This window comes from Myotis lucifugus, unplaced genomic scaffold (assembly GCF_000147115.1).
Source record: "Myotis lucifugus unplaced genomic scaffold, Myoluc2.0 scaffold_17, whole genome shotgun sequence".
Taxonomy (NCBI): domain Eukaryota; kingdom Metazoa; phylum Chordata; class Mammalia; order Chiroptera; family Vespertilionidae; genus Myotis; species Myotis lucifugus.
Window position 1 is genome coordinate 12,163,656 of NW_005871065.1, and position 24,058 is coordinate 12,187,713.

Genomic DNA, 24,058 nt, shown 5'->3' on the forward strand with positions numbered 1-24,058 from the left:
CGGTTGGGCTCAGTGGATAGAGTGTCAACCTGTGGACTGAAGGGCCCTGGGTTCAATTCTGCTCAAGAGCACATCCCAGGTTGTGGGCTCGATCCCCAGTGGGGGGTGTGCAGGAGGCAGCCAATCAATGATTTTCTCTCATCATTGAAGTTTCTGTCTCTTTTTCCCTTCTCCCTTCCTCTCTGAAATCAATAAAAATATATTTTTTTAAAAAGAATTGGAGATGACATGATCTCAAAAAAGGCTGACACGTATACAGATATAACACTTAACACATTGACTGTATTAACCATCCAGCTGCCTCTGACCTCCAGGTATCAACCACCCTTTGTTGCCCTGTAGATCGATGAATGGCTTCTGCGTGATGATTTCCTGAGTCAGCCCTTAAACTCGTTGGACAGTTTAAGAGTCTGTGCGTTGCTTGAAGAACTCTACACATTCTATACACAGAAACATGCTGTATAAGAAGCACAAGAATTTCAGAGCAAAAAGAATGTAAGGGATCAACCGTGGCACAGACCCGGGACTGCTGGAGCAGTGCGGGAAGGAAGGTGGGCAGCCTACCTGCGTACAGCTGGGTGTCTGTGGTCCTCACTGAGGAGATTTCCTGCTCCCTCTTCCTTTCTCTTTCACATCCATCTCGCCCACTATGCTTATGCCTTCCTCTCTGCTGTCTATTTCTTGGGAGACTTGATCCACTTATCAAAAACCTTCTTGCCACTTTCTGATACTATCCTATGCTTTCTGTGCGTAATAACATTACAATTTATCTTCAACTCTCCTGTCTTCACATTCTATCTTCATGTCTTCTCTGTCCTCGTGTTCCTTTCTTCTTGCTTTAAACCTGGGCAGCGAGAAAAGTTCCAAAGATACACAGAACTTTTTGGAAAGAAACTTGACATTTATCTGCCACACCCTCCCACCCATTATAGGAATCCCCTCTAACATTTCTTGGACAGATGGTAAGCCTGTGTCTACACAAGCCCTTCCTGTGATAAAAAGCTCACTCTTGACAAAGGGGTTAATTCCAGTAGGGACACTTTCAATTGTTCAAAAATTCTTCCTTAAATCAGTCAGCAATAGTCCTTTTGCCAGCTCATCGGAAGGAACAGTGGCTAATATGTATGGTCCCCTGTGCTAAGATAGGTCCCAGTGTCATCCTCATGGCACAGGTAAGGAACCTGAAGGTCAGAGAGACCTTCAAGTAGTAAAAGGTGGAACAAGCCAGGGTGGGGAATCGGACTGTCTGAGCCCACAACCTGGAGGCTGTAGCCACACTAGTCCCTTCCTTATAGTCTCTCTTCCATGGTCTCTGGGACCTATCTCTCTCCTTTCCACGTTGTTAACTTACCCCACTAGGTCCTCTATCATCTGTTTCTCTCAGACACCTTGCCCGCTGTCTCTCCATTGAAAAGGTTGTGAGTGAGCATCCTCCCACTTCCTACTTGGGTGCTCCTCGCCTTTGTTCCTTAGAATCCAGCCACAGACTCTCACCACCGTCCCTCGGAACCTGCTGTCTACTCGATGGCATGTTGTGAATGCCACGTGGTCTGTTTCATTCACATCCCTATCTCCAGTGCCCACAGCAGTGCCCGGCACATGGGAGGCACTTGACTGCTACTTGCCGAATGATTGAATTCCCTTCCTGAGCTATTATATACTCTACAAATTCTTGGCTGTTTTCTCCTAGGGTCTCTGCTTCCCTGTTGGTAAACTTTAAATTCACAGAAGCAATACATTCTTCCTCAGACTTGTGGGAGATAAACTTAAAATTCATCAGATGATTTGCTGCTGGCAGAAGAAGAAGGAAATGGAGAGTTGCTGCTTCCTGTCACTGTTAGGTTTTGCCTCAATGACAGTTTAGAACAGCCGTGGGCAAACTACGGCCCGTTTGAAATGAATAAAACTAAAAAAAAAAAGACCGTACCCTTTTATGTAATGATGTTTACTTTGAATTTATATTAGTTCACACAAACACTCCATCCATGCTTTTGTTCCGGCCCTCCGGTCCAGTTTAAGAACCCATTGTGGCCCTCAAGTCAAAAAGTTTGCCCACCCCTGGTTTAGAATCTACTAGACGGCAATTACTGATTCACTGGGTCTAGTACACATTCCCACAACAACATCATTCCTTTTCTTTCTTTTAAGATTTTTTTAAAATTGATTTTTAAAGAGAGGGGGGGGAAAGGAGAGGGAGAGAGAGAGAGACATCAATGTGTGAGAAGCATTGTCTCTTGCATGACAACCCCCCCCCCCTCCCTCTAGGGATGGAGCTGGCAACCTAAGCATGTGCCCTGACCAGGAATCAAGCCAGCAACCTTTTGGTGCACTGGATGATGCCCAGCCAACTGAGCCACTCTGGCCAGGGTCACATCACTGTTTTTCTTTTCATGTTTCAGCACCAGCCAGATGCTCTCTGTCCGTGCCCACCCTCAAGCTCCAAGGGGTCCGTACAGGTACTGCCTTGACCTTCCTATAGAGCTGGTATCATCTACAACGTCCTCTTCCGCTGTCACAAGGCAGTCATGAAAAGTCCCACACAATCTTCTGACACCAGAAGCCATTATTTACCACCGTGTTCAAGCTTTTAATTCTTGTTTTTATTCCTATTAGTATGAAGTCTTTCCTGCATCATATGCATTTTTCTCTTTCTACTGTATTATTCTTAACAACATACACATATATTGCGATTTCTTCTATCTTAAAAATAAAGCTCTCTCTCGATCCTGCTCACCCCTCCAGCTATCACCACATCTTAAACCTCCTGAAATAAGCCGTCAACACCGTCTCCAGTGCCTTCTCATTCTGTCCTGAACCCTGCCAATCACTTTACCAAAACTCTTCTTTTTGAAGTCAACAATAAAGTCCACCATTCTAAACCCTTGCTCGCCTTTTCCTTTTAGCACCTGTACTTATCATACTAGACATTTTTTTATTTAACTTATTCATTGCCATATATGTGAGCTCCACATATTGTTCATTTTGGTCACTGCCTGGGACATAGTAGATGCTCAGTAAACACTAGTGGCGCTTCCTGCATCGAGATCCTATGTCTGTATAAACATGTTTAAGCGTGTCCCGAGAGGGGTCCCTTCCCTTGAGGGTGGGGATTGTAGGAAGTTGTCTGTGTCACATTCAGGGGGTCTTCATGGTCGGAAGGATTTGTGCCCTTCTGTAGGCAAGCCCAGAGGTGGGCTCAGGCTTCTTCAAGACAGTCTGATTTTTATAGAATCGGGTGATGACTGGGTTGTTATTTTTCTGTAGTCTCATCTCCTTAGGAAGACATTAGCATAACTATTTTTCACGAAGGAGGGTGCAGTCAAATGTGGATAGCCCCTTAGAGAATCTTACCAAACAAAGAGCTTTCATTGTCACGGCCACAAGCTGGATTTATGGGGCCTATTATTTTATGTTTCATGAATGCCTGCTTCTCACAGAGTTTTCAGAACATCTTCCTGCCTCTTACTCCTCCTCACCGTTTTATCCTCTGGCACAGCACGTACTGCTAATACAGCTTCTCCCAGCAGGGCACACAGCTTCTGCCCTGGCAGCAGGAAGGAGGTTTTGTTATGAAAGCAGCCTGGGGACCTGGCATCCTATGGGCGGGAGGTGGTGAGGAGGGCAGGAGCGGGTGTTCTTTCCTCCCTTCCTTTCTGGCTCATGTCCACATCGGCCCCCCTTCCCAGCCACGGAGATGTCCATGGCGGTAGCAGCAGTCCAAGGGCACAGCTTTGGGAGGCAGACAGGCCTGAGGTTGACAGCAAGCTCCTTCCACTCACTAGCTGCAGGGAAGTCTCTTAAACCTTTCGAGCCCTAGTTTCCCCCTCTGCTAAGTGGGATAAATGATACCTGTCGGCGAGGCTGATGGATACAAGGTGCCCGTCCCGTCTGCCATGAGGTCTGGCAGGGGAAGGCACACGGTAACCGGTGCTGCTGCATTTCTCAGACCCACAGGATTGTGCACAGAATCTTGAGAGATCAAGAAGCACAAAATATCAACAACCATCTTTTGCCACAAGCAAAATTATTCTCTTTTATATTAAAAAAAATAGGAAAAATGCCATTTCTCACTAAACCAACAGAAGAAATACTCAAGACTGAAGGTGGGAAACTATTTCTAAAAGCTAAGTCCCTTTTTTCACTTTGGATGAGTCATTTTTCTTTAGTAAACAGGAATAAGAAGCTTAAACATGAATCAAGATGAGCAGATAGTATCATTTTAAAGTGAAAGCACCAAGGAACAGAGTAGAAAAGTACATTGTACTAGGATGGGTACTGCAGGCAGAGGGTGCAGAGCCAATGAAAGACTTGTTGTGTCCATCTAGCAATGTCTGTAGTTTTTCATTCCAAGCATTTATCAGATTGCTTTTTTACTGTGGCTCTCCAGTGGTCAGAACCCTTAGAGGCCTATGAGGTGAGCTAGCTTAGTTTGTTTGGGCAGCAAGAGTCAGAAGGTGGGGAAGTAAGCAAAGCCTTTTGGTAGTTTTAACTTTTTATTCTTTTAAGCTGAGGCAAAGACACATCCTGAACTGGACAGATGTCAGACCAGGGTTTCTACAGGAGATTCTGAACTCTTCTGTCCACCGGCATCAGCTGCTGGGCCGGGGCAGAAGAGAGCCAGGAGGGGGCAGGGATCACCACCGCTCTCATAATAAAGACCACAAGAGAAGTGCCAGGGAGGAAGGCCAGAAAGGAGGAGTGGACATCAACCGAGAAATCAGAAAAAGCTTCCCAGTGTGTGTGGGGAGTTTCTCCAGCTGCAAAGACTCTGGTCAAGGTCTGGCCCAGGAGGGCAGGGGTTCCAGGGCAGGGAGCAGAAGATGGAGGCAGAGAATGGAGAGGACCTGTGAATGGAGACCCGGATGCCTCCCTCGATCACCGGTGTCTCCCTGTCCCTCCTAACCCTGTGCCTGCCTCCAGACACAGCTGGACACGCCGCCTGCTGCTTTAAGTTTCAGCGAGCTCACAGGCAAGGCGGAGTGCACTTATGAGTCATTCCCAGCTCCTTGTCACTTGGACCCAAAAATAGTTTTTCAGGTGCAAATTGTGTCAAAGCCTTACCTGTACCGCTCTCAGCTTGAAAATGATTCATGTCAGATGGGTTAAGTGCGAAAGATTAAAATACGTGCTGGAGACATAGGTGTCTGTCAACTCCGTGTCTTATTTTGAAACTTATTATTTGCCCCACCATTCAGTCTGAGTCCTGAAAAATGAAAAAAGACTGTTTGTCTTTTCTGAGCACACTTGAGGCAAAGAACTAATCGTTCTAACAATTGATGTGCTAAGAGCTATTCAAGAGACGGAAAATAATTCCAGGTGTTCCTGGCAAATGAGACCAACAGTATTTATTTCTTTCTAGTGAACCTACTGGTTCTGCTTTAAAATTCTACCTTGTATTGATTTCTCTTTGCACCAGATTTGTGTTCTGAGTACAATTCAGTGCCGATATGTTCATCAAGTTGAGAATAAGCGGTTTCTGTGCATGCGTTTACACCATGCTCTCCGATCAACAGGAGGCACTTGCAGTGCTATTTCAAATTCAAAGCTTGTTTTCTGGCATCTTTATCGAGCCTTCACAATATAAAATGATGTGCTGGGTCTTCTGAGTGCTTAGCATTTTAGTTAACTCCATGCACATGTTTGTGCGGGTCGGTGATGTGCATGGCTGGGGGCTTAGTACATAGAGCAATTAAAAATCATGTGAGTCCCTGCTCTCCAAATGCCCTGTGGAGTAAGACAGATTGAAACCACAGTCTTACATTGTCTTATTGCTCTTTTTAATAATCATTATTTTCGTCAAAGTTCAGCTAACTTTGGTACATCTGCAGCCAGTAGTATCAAGAAAGAAAGCTGAATTAATAGAACACAATTTGTAAGCATCTTCCTTGAATGCTTGTGCATTGACGCTGTTAGCAAGGAGCATGGTTATTTGCTGTAACAAGCTAAATGATTTCCTCCTCTTCCTTATGGGAGAACCTGGAACCAAGCAGTCAATGGGCAAAAGAGTAGATTTTAGGAACTAAAATATAATTAGTGTGGATTCCTGAGCCATAATATTTAAATATAAAGCATTTAAAAATACATTATACAAATCTCATTAAGAGTTGAAGGAATAATGGGACATGGTGAGGTGGGCCAAGGTATACTTGTGCAGACCGGAGTGTGAAGCCCATAGCACAGGAGCTGAATATCTTAGGCAACTTTCTTCGTGGGACATCAATTTCCTCACCTGCGAAGTTTAGATAATAATACCTGCTGCTTTAGAGATATTGGTGGGATTGAATTTAAAAACCTCTGAAATGCATTAGTATGGTTCTGGGGGCATCATATATGCTTAATAAGAAATGGTCATATTAACAGGTAATTTGTAAACAATTTATATAGCAATTTACCTACTGTATTCACAATGAACATGGTTCATTCTCCAAAACAATGCTCTTTACTTTTCCTTCTTGCCAAGTTTAAGTATTTCACACTTTTACTTTAGTACACTTTAATATTTATTTTAGAGCATATCTTATTCTTTGCCCCAAGGCTGTCCACTAGAAGTTAAAAATATTTGCAGAACTAAATGTTCTGTCTCTATTGCCATCCTAACCTTTTTTATTGTATGTGCTAGGCAGTTGCCGTAGAGTATACATTCACACAGTTAAAGGAGAAAGCAATATGCAAAGTGCAGATGCTCAAAATCGGTGTTGCTGGGAGAACTGGACGCAGGGTCTCCAGATCTGCACAGCCCCGGGTTCTGGGCAGGGCCGTGCGGGTGCCACTCACAAGTACTTACCCTCTTACTTATGTAGGTGGATCAGACCACTTCCTAAACAGGTAACTGTGAGGATGGATGCGTGGTGAGTATGAGCTCCCAGCACACGTTTCCATAAACTCCATGAATTGCTTCTAGAGTTCATAATCCTTGAGTTCCTTGCGATGTAATTACTGCCACCGGGAAGGTGCTCCCGGTCCCTCTAACTGGGGGAACCAGCTAACACTTCGATTCAGGTAACTAGTGCGTCTTCTAAAACCTGTGATTTAAGTGTATTGGCTTATGACAAAGACGATGGTCTCTTGAACTCCATGTTGATTTAAAGTTTGGCCATGGCCTCACACGTTCTCACTACTGAACTTAGCCATGTAAAGCTCCCTCTGGGAGAGGACAGACGTGGCCCAAAGTGGGGTCGCTTTATGTTTGTTTGGGTAAGGCAAGCAGTCCCATTGGATTTTCATTACGAATTCTAGTGGCCCTGCTCTTTAATTACTTTTAGTTATTTTCATCAAGCAAGTCATTTCATTGCCAAACGATTTGGGCACTGGCTGTGCACAGCATCCATGTTTGTAATCTCAGGTAAAAGGTAGGGCTCCCTCACATTCATTCAAGTCAGCCCTCTCATAGCAACACTTTCTTTACCTTCGGCCAAGGGAAGGTGTTCAACCAGAGCGTGATTTTTTAAAAATATATTTTATTGTTTTTTTACAGAGAGGAAGGGAGAGGGATAGAGAGTTAGAAACATTGGTGGGAGGGAAACATCGATCAGCTGCCTCCTGCACACCCCCCACTGGGGATGTGCCCGCTACCAAGGTACATGCCCTTGACCGGAATCGAACCTGGGACCCCTGAGTCCGCAGGCTGATGCTCTATCCACTGAGCCAAACCAATTAGGGTATGATTTTTTTTTTGTCTGATTCTCTACTTCATTTTGAGTGTCTTAAATGGGAGGAAGACATTTTAAGAGAAACCGTAACCTTTTTAAATAATGGGTTTACTTACAAAGCACGTGAAACGAGTTTTCTTAAATGATTTTAGAGACACCCTCATGCACTGAGATTTGACCTGCTGCTTTTCTCCGAGCAACTTTAGGTTTGATTTCATTTCCAATAATGGCTTTATTATTTACTGTAGCCTGTTCCACTCACATAAGTGTTAGCTTTGAAATTTGCAACCACATATTTTCTTTGTAACTCAAATAAAAATGGGGTCACGTGAGTGACCTTTGAGACAGAAACTGCACAGTCAACCCACTTTGACAGAAATAGTGCACACACTGTCACTTGAGAGTAATGGAATCATTTTAGGACAAAAGATCATTCAGTTACCGTAAAGCTTGAAATCTAATGACGGTGATTATCAGTGCCAACTAGTGGACGCCGGGGACGAAATCTAATAACAGCTTCCCATTTGCTGAGCAAACCTGGTGCCCAGTCCCACACTGAGCACTTGCCATGTGGAACCTCGTGGAATTCTCACATCAGCCCCAGGAAATGTAGGGACCATTGCGGTCAACCGTCCATAAATGAGGAAACTGGGGTACACCCAGCTTGAGTGGCTTGCCCAGGGTCTCAGGACTGTAAGTGGCCAGGCACAGAGAAACCCATTTGACCCTGGGACCTGGCTCTGAACTGAGGAGGGGCACTGAGTCAACAGGCAAACAAACAGGAAACCTGAAGGGAATACTACGGGACCCACCTTATTGTCTGGCCTGGATTCATTAGGGGATAAAGAAGAACAGGGTATCCTCTTTTTCCAGTGCCCTAGGAATTTACTCTGCTGAGTTTCCTTTCTACCCTGGGTTGAAATCTCAGACAGAACCCATAGCCTCTTCAGCTAGTTGTGAATTATTCAAAGTCCTCAGATCAGTTTCAGGCATGCAAAGAGCCCAGTGCAACATCATGATCAAAACTCCAACCGCTTCAGTTTAAATGACCTCCTCCCTCTTCCAGCTCAGGCCTGTGTTGGCTTGGAAACCTCTGGAGGAGGGGAGGGGATAGGGAACTTAATAAAGGTTGTTGTTTTTTTTTCCCCAGCTTTCCCTGCTCTCCCTGCTCTGGCTCTTCTCCCACGCATTAGGCGTCATTTCTAACCTCTCAGGGCCCCACGTGGGAGTACGAATGTGAGGGGCGGGCAGCTTGTTAAGGGAAAGATGGCATACCTCTCCGAACCTCTGACTCCTGTAATCTGGTGTCCCCTGGGCATGGGGGATTCTTCAGACAGCTTTCTTTTGGGGAACTTTCGGATTCCCTGGGGGCAACCACGCATCCCACCGCTAGGGGAAGCTCACAGCCTTTTCCTCGGGGGAAGGGAAAATCTTTGGTGAGAGTTCCCTTTAAGATAACCACTGACCACCTTCCCCCAGGTACATGCTTGGTCCCAGAAAATCCTCACTCCACATTCTTGGAAATGCTTCCCCTCGCCTGCATCCTGTGTTTGGAGAGTCCATGGCAGACTCTGCCTTTGAACCTCTCAGGCCTGAGCTGCCAGTCTCCATGTTCCTCAGCTTTCAGGGGGCCCTGAGTCCAACCTCAGCCTGTTTGAGATGAGGGCAGGCACACTTGGCCACTGCCCTTCACACAGCTCTGAGCGAAGAGCTTAAGGCTGCTCTGATCCTACTCAGCTGAAGCGAAGTTGTCCCCGGTACCCATTGCTATCTTTGTTGGCCCACGAGACATCAGTGAAAACTCGGGGGGTAAGAACTTGTCCCCCTCACTCTTCCCTCCAGACTTGTTTGATTCACAGTGCCGCCTGGAGGATATTGCCAGTGCTTCCTTCCCCTGTAGTGCCCTCCCATTACTCAACATAGAATCCAAGTCCATCTTTCCCTTTCCTCACCCTCAGTAGGTTTCTCACTGATGCCCCCTAACACGCTCTGCCAGCCATCATCAGTGCCCTTGAACTGTCTGTAATGTACCATGAACTCCATCGAGAGCTGCCCTGATAATGGGTGCCCTCTCTCCCATGCCTTTAACTCCAGTTCTTCCCCTCAGCATTGTTTTTTCATCTAACTACTGAGAAGTTGTTTACGGGAAGTCCTTTGTGACAATCCTGCCACATTTTCATCAACATTATTTAATGAATAGTCATCAGATGTATTTCGAATCTTCTACTAAAAAACTTTTTGAGTTACTTACATAATTGCTCAGTTAATAAGTACTAGTCAATTGATTGAACACAGTCCATACTTCAGGAAGCACTCTTATATTTTTAGTGCATTTCTATTACATTTGTAAAGAATTCAAGTTAACATTGTCCTGGGAAACTGCATTTTTACTTGAATGGCCAGGATGTTTCTCTGCTTTTAAATGAAAAAACAAAAACAAAAACAAGGATGAGTGACCCCAGTCAAGCTGAACTCTTAGACTGAAGTCAGCAAGCACAAACACTATTAGCCAAAATCAAAAGGCAGCACGGGACGATTTTATTCATACTGTAAATGTCTTGTGATTGGACATGTTAGGAAACTGGAAAATCACTTCTTTGAGAATTCTTGAAATTGCTTCTTTGGTTACTTTGCCTCCAAGAATCTTTAATCTGAACACAATTTCAAGTTCACTGATTCAACACATTTCTTTTCACAGATAAGATCAAGACACTGAGCTGTTAGTTGACTTAGAGTTGAATTAGTCAGACACCCTCTTTCAAACAATATACCACCTTTCCTCTGTCACAACACACATGAGCAATGACCAGTTTTCACTTCTATGGGTGAAGCTGGGGTTGTGTTCAAAATAGGTATTTCTCAGTCTTGTGAGTTGAGAGTAATGATTGTTAGTTAGTGTTCCAAATGGTATCAAAGCCTGCCTGAACATCAGGGCCAGATGGCAAGTCGGGACATTTTGGACTTCTGGTCCTAATATGATGGAATTAGAAAACAGGCCATTTTGCACTTTAATGCCCGTGGATTTTTTTTTAAATACATTTTTATTGATTTCAGAGAGGAAGGGAGAGGGAGAAAGAAATAGAAATGTCAATGATGAGAGAGTATCATTGATTGGCTGCCTCCTGCACGCCCCCCACTGGAATTGAGCCCACAACCCGAGCATGTGCCCTTGAGCGGAATCGAACCTGGGACCTTCCAGTCCACAGTCCAATGCTCTATCCACTGAGCAAAACCAGCCAGGGCAATGCCAGTGGATGTTTTATGTTAACTATAGCTCAGCATTCAAAGAACATTTTCCTAAGAACAGCAAGTGCGGGAACCATACAAAAGTTCAATCCCAGGTACCATTTTGAAATTGGAAATAACTCACTTCTTGTTAGCTCCCCAGAACCCATGATTTTAGATGGAGAAGGGATCGGGATCTCGTCCAAGCACCGCTTGTCGTTCATAGGTGAGGAGACAAGGCCGCAGAAGGGGCGGTCTGAGCTCTGTCTCCTGTTGCCCACTGGGCCTTCTTCCTGCTTGCTGAGGTCCGTGGGCAGAAAGGTGCTGAGTGCGGATGCCAGTCCTGTCTTGCACTCGGCCCCTGAGCCTTCTGGTGCTGTCCCTTCCCTGGATGAATTTTGAGAAACATGGCCTGTCCTGGGGACAAACCTCTCTCAAGTGCCCTGGGGGTGACCCAGAGGGTTTTGTCTTGGTGGGGCCCCAGGTCATCTTCCCAGTGAGGCGGGCCCAGGGTGGTGGATGGCAGACCCAGAGGATCTGCAGAGAGATCACGGCTTCTCTTCTGGCATGTCATTCCAGATATGTTCAAAGAAACAATTTCACTTCATCTTCATAAGAGGAGGTGGTTTTTTAAAACTACATTAAAGTATTATAATGGAACCACGCAATTAAAGAAAATCATTATGTAGGAATTGCCTTGGGGCTTCTCAGATCTCGCACAGGAAAATATTTTTACTAGAACAAACCCTTTTGCAGATTACAAAAACCGACTCTAATGAAACATGACAATGGGTGTATTTAGAGATTAAGAGTTTCAAAAGATGCTAAGGAGAAATATCAGCCCCCCTGCCCCCACCCCCGTTATTAATAGACACTTCATTTTCTTACCAGGACAGCAGATGTTTTATAGTTAATATCACTTTACTTATTTTGTAAATTAGTTTTTTGACATATTAGATGAATACATTACTCTCTTAATAGTCCTTTTTATAACCAAAGAAGCTAAAAAGGTCTTTAGCCAGTTCCTTTCAAATGCTGATGCATTCATAAGTGTTCTCTGCCAGCAGTAACGGGCAGAGAGTTGTGCCCAGGACTGCAGAGGTAAATGCAAGTAGAAAAACTCCCTATAAATACATATTGGTTGTTGGTGGTAGTGGTGGGGGGGGGGGGGGTAATCAAGTTCAGAAAACCATGAATTAGTTCCAGGAATGCTTAGCTATTATACAGGTTCACTATACAGTAACGTTTTAGGTGTGGTTGACATCTTAAGAGCTTGTTCTTCCGTTTGGGGGGAGAGGGGGGGAATACATTCCACAGAGAAACTTTTGATTTCTGCTCATTAAGTGTGAAAAATGATGGAGTATTTAAAATCAAACTACTTCTATAGTTAATTTAGAAGCGTTTCTAGTTTTTTTAATTATTATTATTATTAAAAAAAATAAGCTTGAACTTCATAGGCATTCTTGGTTTCCAGGAGAAAGCATTTTCAAATATATTGATTGGCAAACATAAGATAACAGAAACATTGATTTCTAAAAGATTTTCCATCTTCACTGCCAATCCCACTTCTGCCCATCGTTTTAGCTTCTGAAGAATTAAGAAGTGCTTGTTTCAAGTGTTAATTGAGAGATGGGTAGTAAGAAGTCAGAAGTTTTGCTTCATTGCGAACGAGACATAACTCGCCGGTGCTGCAGTGTAAACCACTTAGGGATTCCTAGGACCTTTAATGAACTGGGAACTGGGCTTTGCTAAACCAGCATTTCCACATTCGTCTAGCATTTCCTGGGTTTTGACATAAGCAATACCAACCCGGCGTGAGCAGAGGCGGTTCCCACCAATGGGGAGGCAGCTGGAAGCGTCCGCGCGTGGGAAAATGTCAGCAGCTTTCTCCCAGGCGCCGGGCCCTGCCGGCGGCGCGCGGGGGGAGAGGCTGGCCCCGGGGCCCCGGGGCCCGCCGTGCGTTCTGTGGCCCGGGAATCGCCTCCCAGAACCGGGGGCGCCGGGGCCCGGAGCCGGCGGGGGTGGCGGAGGCGGGGGCGCCGCCGCGGGGCTCCGGGTTGATACAGCCGTGATGTCACTCGCCCATCCTAACCCGCGGTTGGTTGTTTTGTGTTTCAGCTCTGCCTGCAGTTGCACACAAAGACCTGGAGGAGGAAACTCCCACGTCCTCGAGGAGAAGAAAGGAGGCGGCGAAGCAGATTAAAGGAACTTGTGGCTCGTGGCCCTTTTGCGCCAGGGCTGCCTGGACCTGGACCGGGGGAAAGTGAGTGTCAAGCCACAGTGGCGGTGCATGGGCTGTGAGATGAGGCGCTGCCGCCGCCGCTGCTGCTGCTGCCGCTACTGCTGCTGCTGACACTCAGGTTCCCGGGTCCGTCCGCTGCCCTTTGTGCTTCGTGTACATGTGTCTATTCAGCGCATCCGGAGGCGCCCAGCAGAGAATCCAACACGGCCGCCGGGGAGAGACCACCCACCATGCCCACGGAGACCCTACAGACAGGTAGCATGGTGAAGCCGGTCAGCCCCGCGGGCACCTTCACCTCGGCGGTGCCCCTGCGCATCCTCAACAAGGGGCCCGACTACTTCCGCAGGCAGGCGGAGCCGAACCCCAAAAGACTCAGCGCCGTGGAGAGGCTGGAGGCCGACAAGGCCAAGTATGTCAAGAGCCAGGAGGTCATCAACGCCAAGCAGGAGCCCGTGAAGCCGGCCGTGCTGGCCAAGCCCCCAGTGTGCCCCGGCGCCAAGCGCGCGCTGGGCAGCCCCACGCTCCGTGTGTTCGGGCCCAACGCCAAGACCGAGAGCGGCGTGCACAGGGAGACCCTGAAGCTCGAGATCCTGAAGAACATCATCAACAGCTCGGAAGGCTCCAGCTCCGGCTCCGGGCACAAGCACAGCTCCCGCAACTGGCCTCCGCACCGGCCCGATGCCACCGACCTGCACCGACACTCCTTCGCCGAGTCCCTGAAGGTCTACCCGACGCAGGGCCGGGGCAGCCCGCAGGAGAGCAGCTCCCACGTGGGCAGGAGGCTGCTGGAGCAGACCGCCGAGTCCTTCCTGCACGTCTCCCACAGCTCCTCGGACATCCGCAAAGTGACCAGTGTGAAGCCCCTGAAGGCGATCCCCTGCAGTAGTTCCGCCCCTCCCCTGCCTCCCAAACCCAAGGTTGCAGCCATCGCCCCCATGAAGTCCCCCGACGCCGACCCGGCCGAGCCAGCCTGCGGAGTCAGCCGGAGACCCTCCCTCCAGCGGTCGAAGTCGGACTTGAGTGACAGGTACTTCCGCGTGGACGCAGACGTGGAGAGGTTCTTCAACTACTGCGGACTGGACCCCGAGGAGCTGGAAAACCTGGGCATGGAGAACTTTGCCAGGGCTAATTCTGACATCATATCCCTCAACTTCCGCAGTGCAAGCATGATCAGCTCGGACTGTGAACAGTCGCAGGACAGTAACAGTGACCTTAGAAACGAGGACAGTGCCAACGACCGGGTGCCATACGGCATTTCTGCGATCGAAAGGAATGCCAGGATCATCAAGTGGTTATATAGCATCAAACAAGCTAGAGAGTCCCAGAAGGTCTCCCACGTGTAAGAGACAGTGCGCGTGTGCGAAGGAGGGAGGGGGTGGGTCTCTTGTCTGTGCATCCGCCGTTGTGAAGGTCGTGAGGTCTCCTTGAAGTGTTGTGAGCTTCTCCGCTCTCTTTGTGTTGCTTGTTGTGCAATGTTTTCAAGTTGCATGCCTGTCAACATGGGGACTGACCTGGCGTCCCGGTCAACCATCGCTGCAGAGCCTGGCTGAACACACGTCACCTGCCAAAAAGTTTCAGGCCGGAATCGGATTAGGGCTTTGATCTCAAGCAAAACTGTTTACACCCGAAAACGGTATACAACTTCTTCAATATTTATGTGGTTCTTGTGTTTTATATCCCGCGCTATTGTGTCTTAATTAAAAGTTTTATCAACTGGCTTTTAAGTTGAGAAGAGCATCTTTTTGAAACAAAAAGCCACTTTGCCTACGTGTGACACCAAAAACACGAGGGAAATAAATGGAACCTGCTAACCAAACTGATAGAGTCACTGACCTAAGATAGAACCAGGCTGGGTTTTCTGAGGAAAGAAAGTGGTGAGCCTGATGTTAACTCCTTACATACTGCAGTTCTCTTGCCCCTTGCTGAAGTAATGGTTGGGGCAACAATGCTACGTCCTGTGTCCTATTTAGTGTGTAAATAAACATTGGTGGCTCTGTGTAATACTGACCCCAAGAAAAGACAATCAGATACAATGAAGGTGATTATATCTAGGAGGTTGAATGTCCGGGGTTTTGTTGATAGCCTTCTGATTTGGGTTGATTCAGAAGTTTCTACTATTAATCTTTTGACAGGAATGGCCACTCTGAAGTTGTTACTCAATGTCTTTAAATTTGGGGGGGTTTATTTTTGGTCAATAACTAATGCCATGCTGATTCTCTTCCCTTCCTCCTTCCCTTCCTTTGTTGTTGTTTTATTTGGGAGAGAGGACAAGGGCTTGTGCAGGTCTGTGCTATCTGAAGACATGAACCCACATGGAAATACCAGCCATATTAGTATCGAGCCTCCTATTCAACAGTGGACGCCTTGGGTAGCTGAATCATATCTGAGCAGTGTGGTTGTGTGGTCTTGCCTATGTTATTCGCTCAGGCTCTGGGCCTTTGTTACAACCCTAGGAAACTAGAAACACGACACTATAGAGTCCCCCGCCCCCGCCATGGTCTCTAGTGCTACATATCAACTCATTCCCTTTCCCCCGCCAATAACCTGTCTTCCAGTTAGCTGTCAACCAGCTGACAGTTGTGGTGTGGTAGCAAGAGGTACACATGCAGTGGTCTGCTTCATTGCTCTTGTAGTTATGCTCTGAAATTCAGGAGCACTACCTTAGACTTCGTCAGCTAATAAGAAACTTTTTATGGTGTAAATGCTGTAAGACTTTGTACATACTTCAGTTGTTATGAAAACTTGAAGAAAACAAAGGAAAACTTATGCTAATAAATAGCTCTGGTGCAGGCACTAATGGTGGTGGTTTCTCTTTGTACTTTCCTTTGCTCTCTCCATGGAAGTTTAACTTTGGCATGTGAGCCAGAAGCAGATTTTTGATGCTCTTCAAGAAACATTGTTTTATTATGTTATTTTCCCCATATCACAACTATTTGGGACATCAGTGTTCTTAATTGTAGCTCCAGCAATGTGCTTCTGCTTAAATAGTTGCATCAAGGCTCCTAAAAATATGCGGCCTCTTTGTTACTTAGTTCACACTTCAGTTATTTTTATCTTTTCTTAAACAACAAGACCTTTTACATCTTCCACTAGACTCTGGAGTTATAACTACGTATGAATTCTTACAGTGGAGACATACCTTGGAAATTTATAGCCTTGTTCTTATTTTTATACAGGCCCAACATCATTTAACATGACAAAAGTTCATACATTTGTCACTCATTCATTCATTCTTCTTTCAACAGGTCACTTGTCCAGTGAGTCCCTTTTTCAGGCTTCACAATAGACACGTGACTGTTGTGGTCAACAACAGAGTCTCTGCCTCAATGAACTTAGATTTTCACATTTATTTTAAGAGAAATATTCCCCTTAGTGGAAATGTCTTCTCTCCTGTTAGGACATTGAGTATTCAACGAGTATTTATTGAATCAAATTATTTGAAAGTTAACATTTCTTCAAAATTTCATATAATATGTAAATGTAAAAGAAAGTATTATTTAAAACGTCATTTTCAGAAACAGAAATGATGTGATTCCCAGCTATTACTGTACATAAACATTTTCCTTCTGAAAATCAAATTTGGTTCCTTGACTCTCTCTCTCTACTGGTTTCGAATTCTTTCTGCTTCTCTGATTAATTTTCAGTTCCACTAGAACTGTACTTCCCAAAAGAAACATTTTGAAATTCATCTATGAGTGGTGATTATACAGTGCAATTAAGATAATGGGATGAAAATACACACACACACACACACACACACACACACACACTTCCTTCACCATTGGGATAGAAATGTGGCCATTAAAATATTCAAGGCTTATTAGCATTTATATATCCATCTTTTTCTGGGGCTATTGAAATACCAAAAATAGATGTTCTTTTTCTAAGAAAACCAGTTTGTTTGGGAGATGAGCACTTCTTTGCTAATTTAATATCTATGCCTATGCTGTTTTAGTCATAAATCCTATTGAATCTTTCAACATTTTGAAACCACATTAAGTTGTATTCCAATGGGGCTATAAATCATCCCACTATAATTCAGCCTAATATTCTGTGGCCTTATTTTTGGTTCCCTTTATGGAAGGCAGGCACTCATTTTCTTTTTGTTCTTGAGATTAGAGTTTCTATAAAGGACTAATTCAAATGCTTAATAGTAAATCCTAAGAGGGAGATGTTTCCTAATGGTGAAGTCTTTTAAGCAAAATGCTCATTCTATTAAAGCATGGAAGTAAGTATCGTGTGTGTGTGTGTGTGTGTGTGTGTGTGTGTGTGCTGATGATGGTATGAATACAGGGTTGTGATATAGTTCAGCACACTTTTTCCCCCTCTACAATGCAGAGTGAAGTATGATTGCACTGGATGGCCCTGGAAACTGGTTTCTTTCTGAAAAAAACCCCAGCAATTTTTAAGACAATTCTCCCATATGCACCTCCTCTGCCATTGTCTTTGTTCTAACTCTCATCTTCTCTTACCTGAACTATTGTTCCTAGAACTTCCTAACTGGAAGTCTCCCTCCCCCTCAGCCAGGCTTTTCACAGCCTGTCTCATGCCAGAGATATCAAAATCAACTCTGATTATGTAAAAATGTCCTCTATGTAAAAATATCCTCCACCTTGAGTATTTTGCTGATAGTATAAATCCTAACTTCTTAACAAAGAATGTTGGGCACTTACCTTACAGACCTTATCTTCTCTGTCCCCTTCAGCCACCCATCCGAGGTGCCAGGCTCCAAGCAAAGGAAGTTTCCATTGGAAACATGTTACCACTGTGTTAATGACTTATTGCTGTGTAGCAAACTTCCTCAACATTCAACAACTTACAACAATAAATGTTTAGTATCTCCATTTCTGTGGTTCAGGAACCCTGGAGTGGCTTAGCCCTATGGTTCTGGCTCAGGGTGTCTCATTAGGCTGCAGACACGACATCAGCCGAGGCTGTATCATCTGAAGGCTCGGCTGGGGCTGGAGAATCTAATTTCAAGATGGTTCACTTGGGGTTGGCAAGAATCCTTACAACGTGGCATCTGGCTTCCCCCAGAGAGAGTGACCCACAAGGAAGCAAGGAGGAAGTCAGGATGCCTGTTGTGATCCAGTATGCTGAAGCACACCCACCCATCACATTCAGTTCATTGAGAAGTGTGTCACCAAATCAGCCTGCACTCCTGGAGGGAAGTTAGACCTCATCTTTTAAAGGAAGGAATATTCAAGAAGGTATGGACATGTTTTGAAATCACCACTGCTGCTGAGGTTTGGTAGTTTTCATTCTGTGAGGAAAGCTTTCTCTTCCCTCCTTGACCTTCAGATCCTTGTTCTTTCAAGATCCGATATAACTATCAACTAGTGAGATTATTTTGAGTTTCTATGTTGCCTTTGCCCTTTTTTTAAAAATATATTTTTATTGATTTCAGAGAGGAAGGGAGAGGGAGAGAGAGATAGAAACATCAACGATGAGAGAGAATCATTGATTGGCTGCCTCCTGCACGCCCTGCACTGGGGGTCGAGCCCACAACCCAGGCATGTGCCCTTGGCTGGAATCGAACCTGGGACCCTTCAGTCTGCAGGCCGATGCTCCATCCACTGAGCCAAGCCAGCTAGGGCTGCCTTTGCCCTTTAGGCTAGGTCCGTGGTCGGCAAACCATAGCTCGCGAGCCAAATGTGGCTCTTTGGCCCCTTGAGTGTGGGTCTTCCACAAAATACCACGTGCGGGCACGCACCTACAGTGCGAATGAAACTTCGTGGCCCATGCACAGAAGTTGGTATTTTGTGGAAGATCCACACTCAAGGAGCCCAAGAGCCACATATGGCTCGCGAGCCACGGTTTGCCAAGCCGCAGTTTGCCGACCACTGGGCTAGGTAACCTAATGGTGCCTTTGTGAGAATTTTTAAATGGTATGCCTTTCTCGAAAGGTTTTATTTTCTGCCAAGAAAAAAACACACCTGTCCTAGTAAATTTACAAATACCAGAGAATTATGATGTGAACTATGGCCCCAGGGTTGGGCAGTGCATAACACACAGCCCAGAGTAGATGGTCGATACTTAAGTGTTGAGTGAATTTTTTCTAACCTATCACGTTCAAGTCCTGTGCTACTTACACTTGAAATGTTATCACAATGAACCTAAGAGGGTGGTAGTTGACCCATTTTAGAGGTTATGAACTGCAATTTCCAAGGAGATTAAGCCCTTTAACCAAGATCCCAGAGAAAGTAAGCGACAGAATGGCACTTGAACTAAAGTCTCTGGGTCCACCTCTGCCCTCCTGCAGCCCAGCTCGCAAGGAGAGGCAGACTGAGTGTTGTACTTAAGAACAGAAGTGCCCTCAAGTTCATCTTCATCTTCATGCTTTTATCTGCAGCCTGCATATATAAACATGTCTCAGTCAGACATTCAGCAATTTCACTCTTACCTAAATGGTAACCAATAAAAGTTAGAAAAGACTTCAGCTGTTCTATTAGAAGTCACATACAGCCCATTGAGTTCAAAGAGACAAGGCTATGCATTCTTTCAGTTTTGAAAGTGCTATGTTTTGAAGCCACATCCTGCCTATTTTGATCAAGGACTTTTAGAAGGGCAAGCAGTAGAGAAGAGTGTCTGGCCACAATTCAATAATCAGGAAACACATTTGGACAATTTGGTGACTCAGCATCACTCCATTCCCCCATCCTTGAGGATTTTCATGGTGTGGTCAGACCAGAAGGTGCACCGGGGAAGGAATAAAAAAAGTAACACATGCTCCAGAGGAACTGAATAGATCCTTAACTCAGGAAGGACACTGCCATATTGAACATGTCACATTCCCCCTTTGTCCTGTGCAATGACAGAGTTCCGTGGGCTTCTGCAGGGCAATCCACGAGCAGAACTGTGAGGACCACAGGCTCAGAGCCAGCATGTTTGGTTCTGAACGAGGGGGTTTCTCTCACGTGCTTAGCTCGTGCCCCCTTGCTTTGGCAGAAACCCAGAAGAAGGAAAAACCAGACAGACAAGGGCCCCCGCAGCCTTTTGGAACCCCTTCGTCCAATACCTGAGACCCATCTGCATAAGAGTTTGCCTCCACTCTCTCATGTATAAAATGGGAGCAAAGCCATTTGCTGCACGTGTCCCCTTGGCCTCGGGGCTTTGGGACAGCGCTGAGAGCTGGGTTTTGGAGCATCAGTTTGAGGTGTGAGGACATGAAAATGTAGAGAAGACTGGGTTTCTAGTGTTATGGCAGGTGGGATGCAGGCAAGGCCTGATGGGCAGCTCACTGAATTACGCTTTATGTGTCAGCTGCTTGAGAGTTTTAGTTGGGGGAAGAAATGAAGTCTGTAAAAGGATTCTTCTCTAAATGGAAGGGATCTCCAAAAACTTTCTTAGGTTGTCAGAAGCAGGCAGAATTGAACATGGCCAAGTACACACCAATGAATGTACAGTTAAGTGAATAATAATAACGGTAGAAGCTTTTGCTCATTGAGCATCTCACTCATTTCACATTTATGAAACAACTATCAACATGTCTTAGATGTGATGCTAAGTTGTCACATTATCTCATGTTATTCTCATTAGCACCTTAGAAGTAAATTAGAACCCATTTGCCCATGAGGGATCTTAGGATTAAACTGCTTCTCACAGGCACACATCCAATAAGTGGTAAAGGTAGTAAAGCACTTTTTCTGACTCATTCCATCATGAAATTTTAGCACCTAGTCTGGTGGGGGCCGTGTTTGCTTCTCTGCAGTAAATTGTATTGCAGACCATTTCTCAAAAACTTAGCACACTAGTGTGTGTACTGTATTGTGATCCTTCTATCCAGTGAGTGACTCTTTATTCATCCTATTTGATCACATCAGGACTGAAGCTTTCAGCTTCTTCTTAGAGGGGCATTAGTGATCAACTGTCCCTCTCCATGGAATTTTACAGAGGTGGAAACAGATGCAGGGAAATGAGGTGGCACGAGTCAACTAGGGCAGTAGAGCAGGTTGATTGCAGATGGGGGGTGGAGGGGGCAGAGTGGGAGCAGAAGAGACTGCTAAGTACCTGGTAGGGAACTGTGGAACTGAGTACCACTTCTGTCACAAGAAGTGGGAGCAACTTGGTCAACAAATGCTCTGTTATTCCTATGCAGTGTTCCTTGTCTCAAAACCTATTAGTTACTTAAAGAAATTTCAACTCAGAGATTTTCTGTTAATATACATTAATTATTTTTCAATAAAGAAGTGTTTGGAAAGTTTGGAAATGATTACCATTGTTTTAATATGATTTTTTTAATCTCCAAAGTTCAAAGATACCCAATACTCCTCAAGATCTTAGGAACCATTTTTTCTAGGCCTAATTTCTCCCCCTCCGGTGTCCCCTGGGGCAGACATTGGGGATGGTTCCAGAATCCATTTCCCTCTCCTTCCTGACTCACCAGAGGATTGTATTTTCACACCCCGTAGCGTCAGGCTGGACAATGAACCATGAATGGAAGTGACTCATGGAACAGCTGGGAAGAGGCCAGCCAGTCCCAGATTCTGCATTTCTCCTTCCCCAATACTGTAGTGCTGAGTTCCAGAGGGTAGAGCCACCATTAGGATCCTGACCTAGGACAGCATGGAACAGAGCCCTCCAACCCCAACCCAGAATGGATAGGTAAACCCCTGGGTGTGAACCCTGTCCTTGTAAGCCCCCGAAAATTTGGGGGATGCTTTTTACTGTAGCACCACCTAAGCCAGCCGTTCTCAACCTGTGGGTCGAGACCCCTTTGGGGGTCGAACGACCCTTTCACAGGGGTCGCCTAAGACCATCGGAAAACACATATATAATTACATATTGTTTTTATGATTAATCACTATGCTTTAATTATGTTCAATTTGTAACAATGAAATTGGGGGTCACCACAACATGAGGAACTGTACTAAAGGGTCGCGGCATTAGGAAAGTTAAGAACCACTGACCTAAGCCATCCTGACTATTGCCTCAGTTGAAAAGCAATCTATCCAGGTGTCGAAGCAGGCACGTAAACGAGTGCCATGTTAGTCCAGCAGGAGACCGGAGGCAGGATTGGCGGCAAGCTTTAACACGGTTTCTCAAAGAATGCCCTAAACGCCATATTTCCATTTCTTGAGGTTCTCAGTGCAAAGCAAATTCCTGAGCTCCACTGCAGACCACCTGAGACTGAATCTAGGGAGTGGGCCCAGGGGCCTGCCTTTTCAACAAACGCCCGCCAGGAATTCTTAGATATGTTACAATTCCAGAGTCTCTACTTTCACAGGTAACTTTCAGTGTCACTAACTGGAAAACAGGCGAGAAAAGCTATACTTGGCCAGATACTTGAAAAGATACATTTCAGAATCAGAATTACAAGCACCAACCTTTTGAAGTTTTAATTTTGAAAAATGAAATATGCATTGGAGACTGCTTGCCAGCTGTGATAAACAGACCGGCCAGTTTGGAATCACACTGGAGTGTCTGTCCATGCACCCCACCACTCCCACAGATGCACCGTGGCTGCCCACCGTGCTCTCACTTCCTTCATGTTATTCCCTTTTTTTTTAAAGTAATCTTTGAAAAATGGATATACTCAGTGTCATTCCACTGCTTAAACTTTTCCAGTGGTTTTTCCATTGCAGTTATGACAAACTAAAACAAGCTATACCTTGGCCCATAGATGTGTGTGTCTCCTCCCCTGCCAGCCCCCTAACCCTGGGGCTCCCCATTCTCTCTACTCTCACTCTGTGTTGTAGAACATGCAAGCTCTTCTCACTTGGCTCCCAGGGGTCCAGGATCATGCTGCCCCTTCTTCATAGACCATTTCCCCCCTTGACATTCCACCTTTAAGGGGCTAACTTCTCACCTTAGATTCTTAAACGTTCAGTTGTGATTCCTCGGAGGATCCTGCCTGCCACTCTGTAAACCAGGTCCTTTGTGTTAACCTGTCCCCTGCCTATTTCCTCCCTGGCACTTGCCACAGCCCGACGTTCTCTTATTCGGGAAGTTATTGTCTTTCTTGGGCATTCTTTCACCCCCTTTACTGGTTTAATGCCTGGCACAAGGTTGGTGAATAAAATGTATCTTTGGAATGAATGAACGAGCACAAGCCAAACTTCTCATCTAATCCCACCTCATAGCGGCAGACGCTCCCATCAGCTTTTCCTTGTCCCCCTCCTGTCTCCATCAGTGGCTCCACCATTCTATGAATGGGCACTGGGGTTGGCAACTCAGAGCTTCTTCCTGGAAACTGAAGAGACAGCCTGTTTAAGGCAATAGAGCCCACGGTATGGACCTTTCCTATCACAGGATTTATAAGGAGTATTGTTCACTCACTGTGCATGTACCTTGGAAAGAAGGGAAATCTGTTCATCAGGTACTATTGTCCAAGCAGGGAGGTGCGCATCTCTGTGTGCGTGCATGTGTGTGTGTGTGTGTGTGTGTGTGTGTGTGTGTTTGCGTTGGGGGCTGGAGGTAGGGGACAATCCAAGACTGCAGACATGATTTTGATCTTGACTCCCTCACATTTGTCCTAAAAGCCAAGGCGTGACACATGTCTTTTATTTGCCAAAATACAAATGTTTCCCCTTTATGTGAAAATATATACGCAAGGTTACACTGCTGGATATTAACCATTGAGGCGCCCCCCTGGCTGACTGTCTCCAAGGGAGATCTGCTTCGGAAACAGCTCCCATTTGAGCCTTTCTCTGTGCACAGGGACCTCCCAGCCACGGGTTCACCATCCTGTTCTCTGAAAAGTCTGCTAACGAGGGAGGAAAGAGAAAGGCAAGGCGCGTGTGAATGCAATTGCTCCCCCTCGACTGAATTTAACTGCCGTGGCTCCTAATTGATAACATATGGAAGCTCAAGTGGGAGCAGAAGACCCGGGTGGGAGAGCTCGCCGTGCACCACCTCCCTGAGTGCTGAGGTCCGCATGCTCTGCCTCATGCGTGTAAATAAGTTGGAGCTTTCCAGGATTTCTAGACAGAAGTCATCGCTC

General features: G+C 45.7%; 1 protein-coding gene across 1 annotated transcript; it reads left to right on the forward strand.

Annotated features, from left to right (window-relative positions):
* The first annotated feature begins 435 nt into the window (after positions 1 to 435).
* On the forward strand, positions 436 to 14,834 carry FAM110B (family with sequence similarity 110 member B). The gene is made up of 2 exons (XM_023750980.1): positions 436 to 495; positions 12,993 to 14,834. The coding sequence occupies exon 2, from the start codon at positions 13,347 to 13,349 to the stop codon at positions 14,457 to 14,459; it is 1,113 nt and encodes a 370-aa protein (XP_023606748.1). The 5' UTR covers positions 436 to 495; positions 12,993 to 13,346; the 3' UTR covers positions 14,460 to 14,834.
* The last annotated feature ends 9,224 nt before the right edge of the window (positions 14,835 to 24,058 follow it).

What these genes read in the sequence shown, in the direction of transcription:
- FAM110B (XM_023750980.1), top strand. Translation starts at nt 13,347, where the DNA reads ATGCCCACGGAGACCCTACAGACAGGTAGCATGGTGAAGCCGGTCAGC.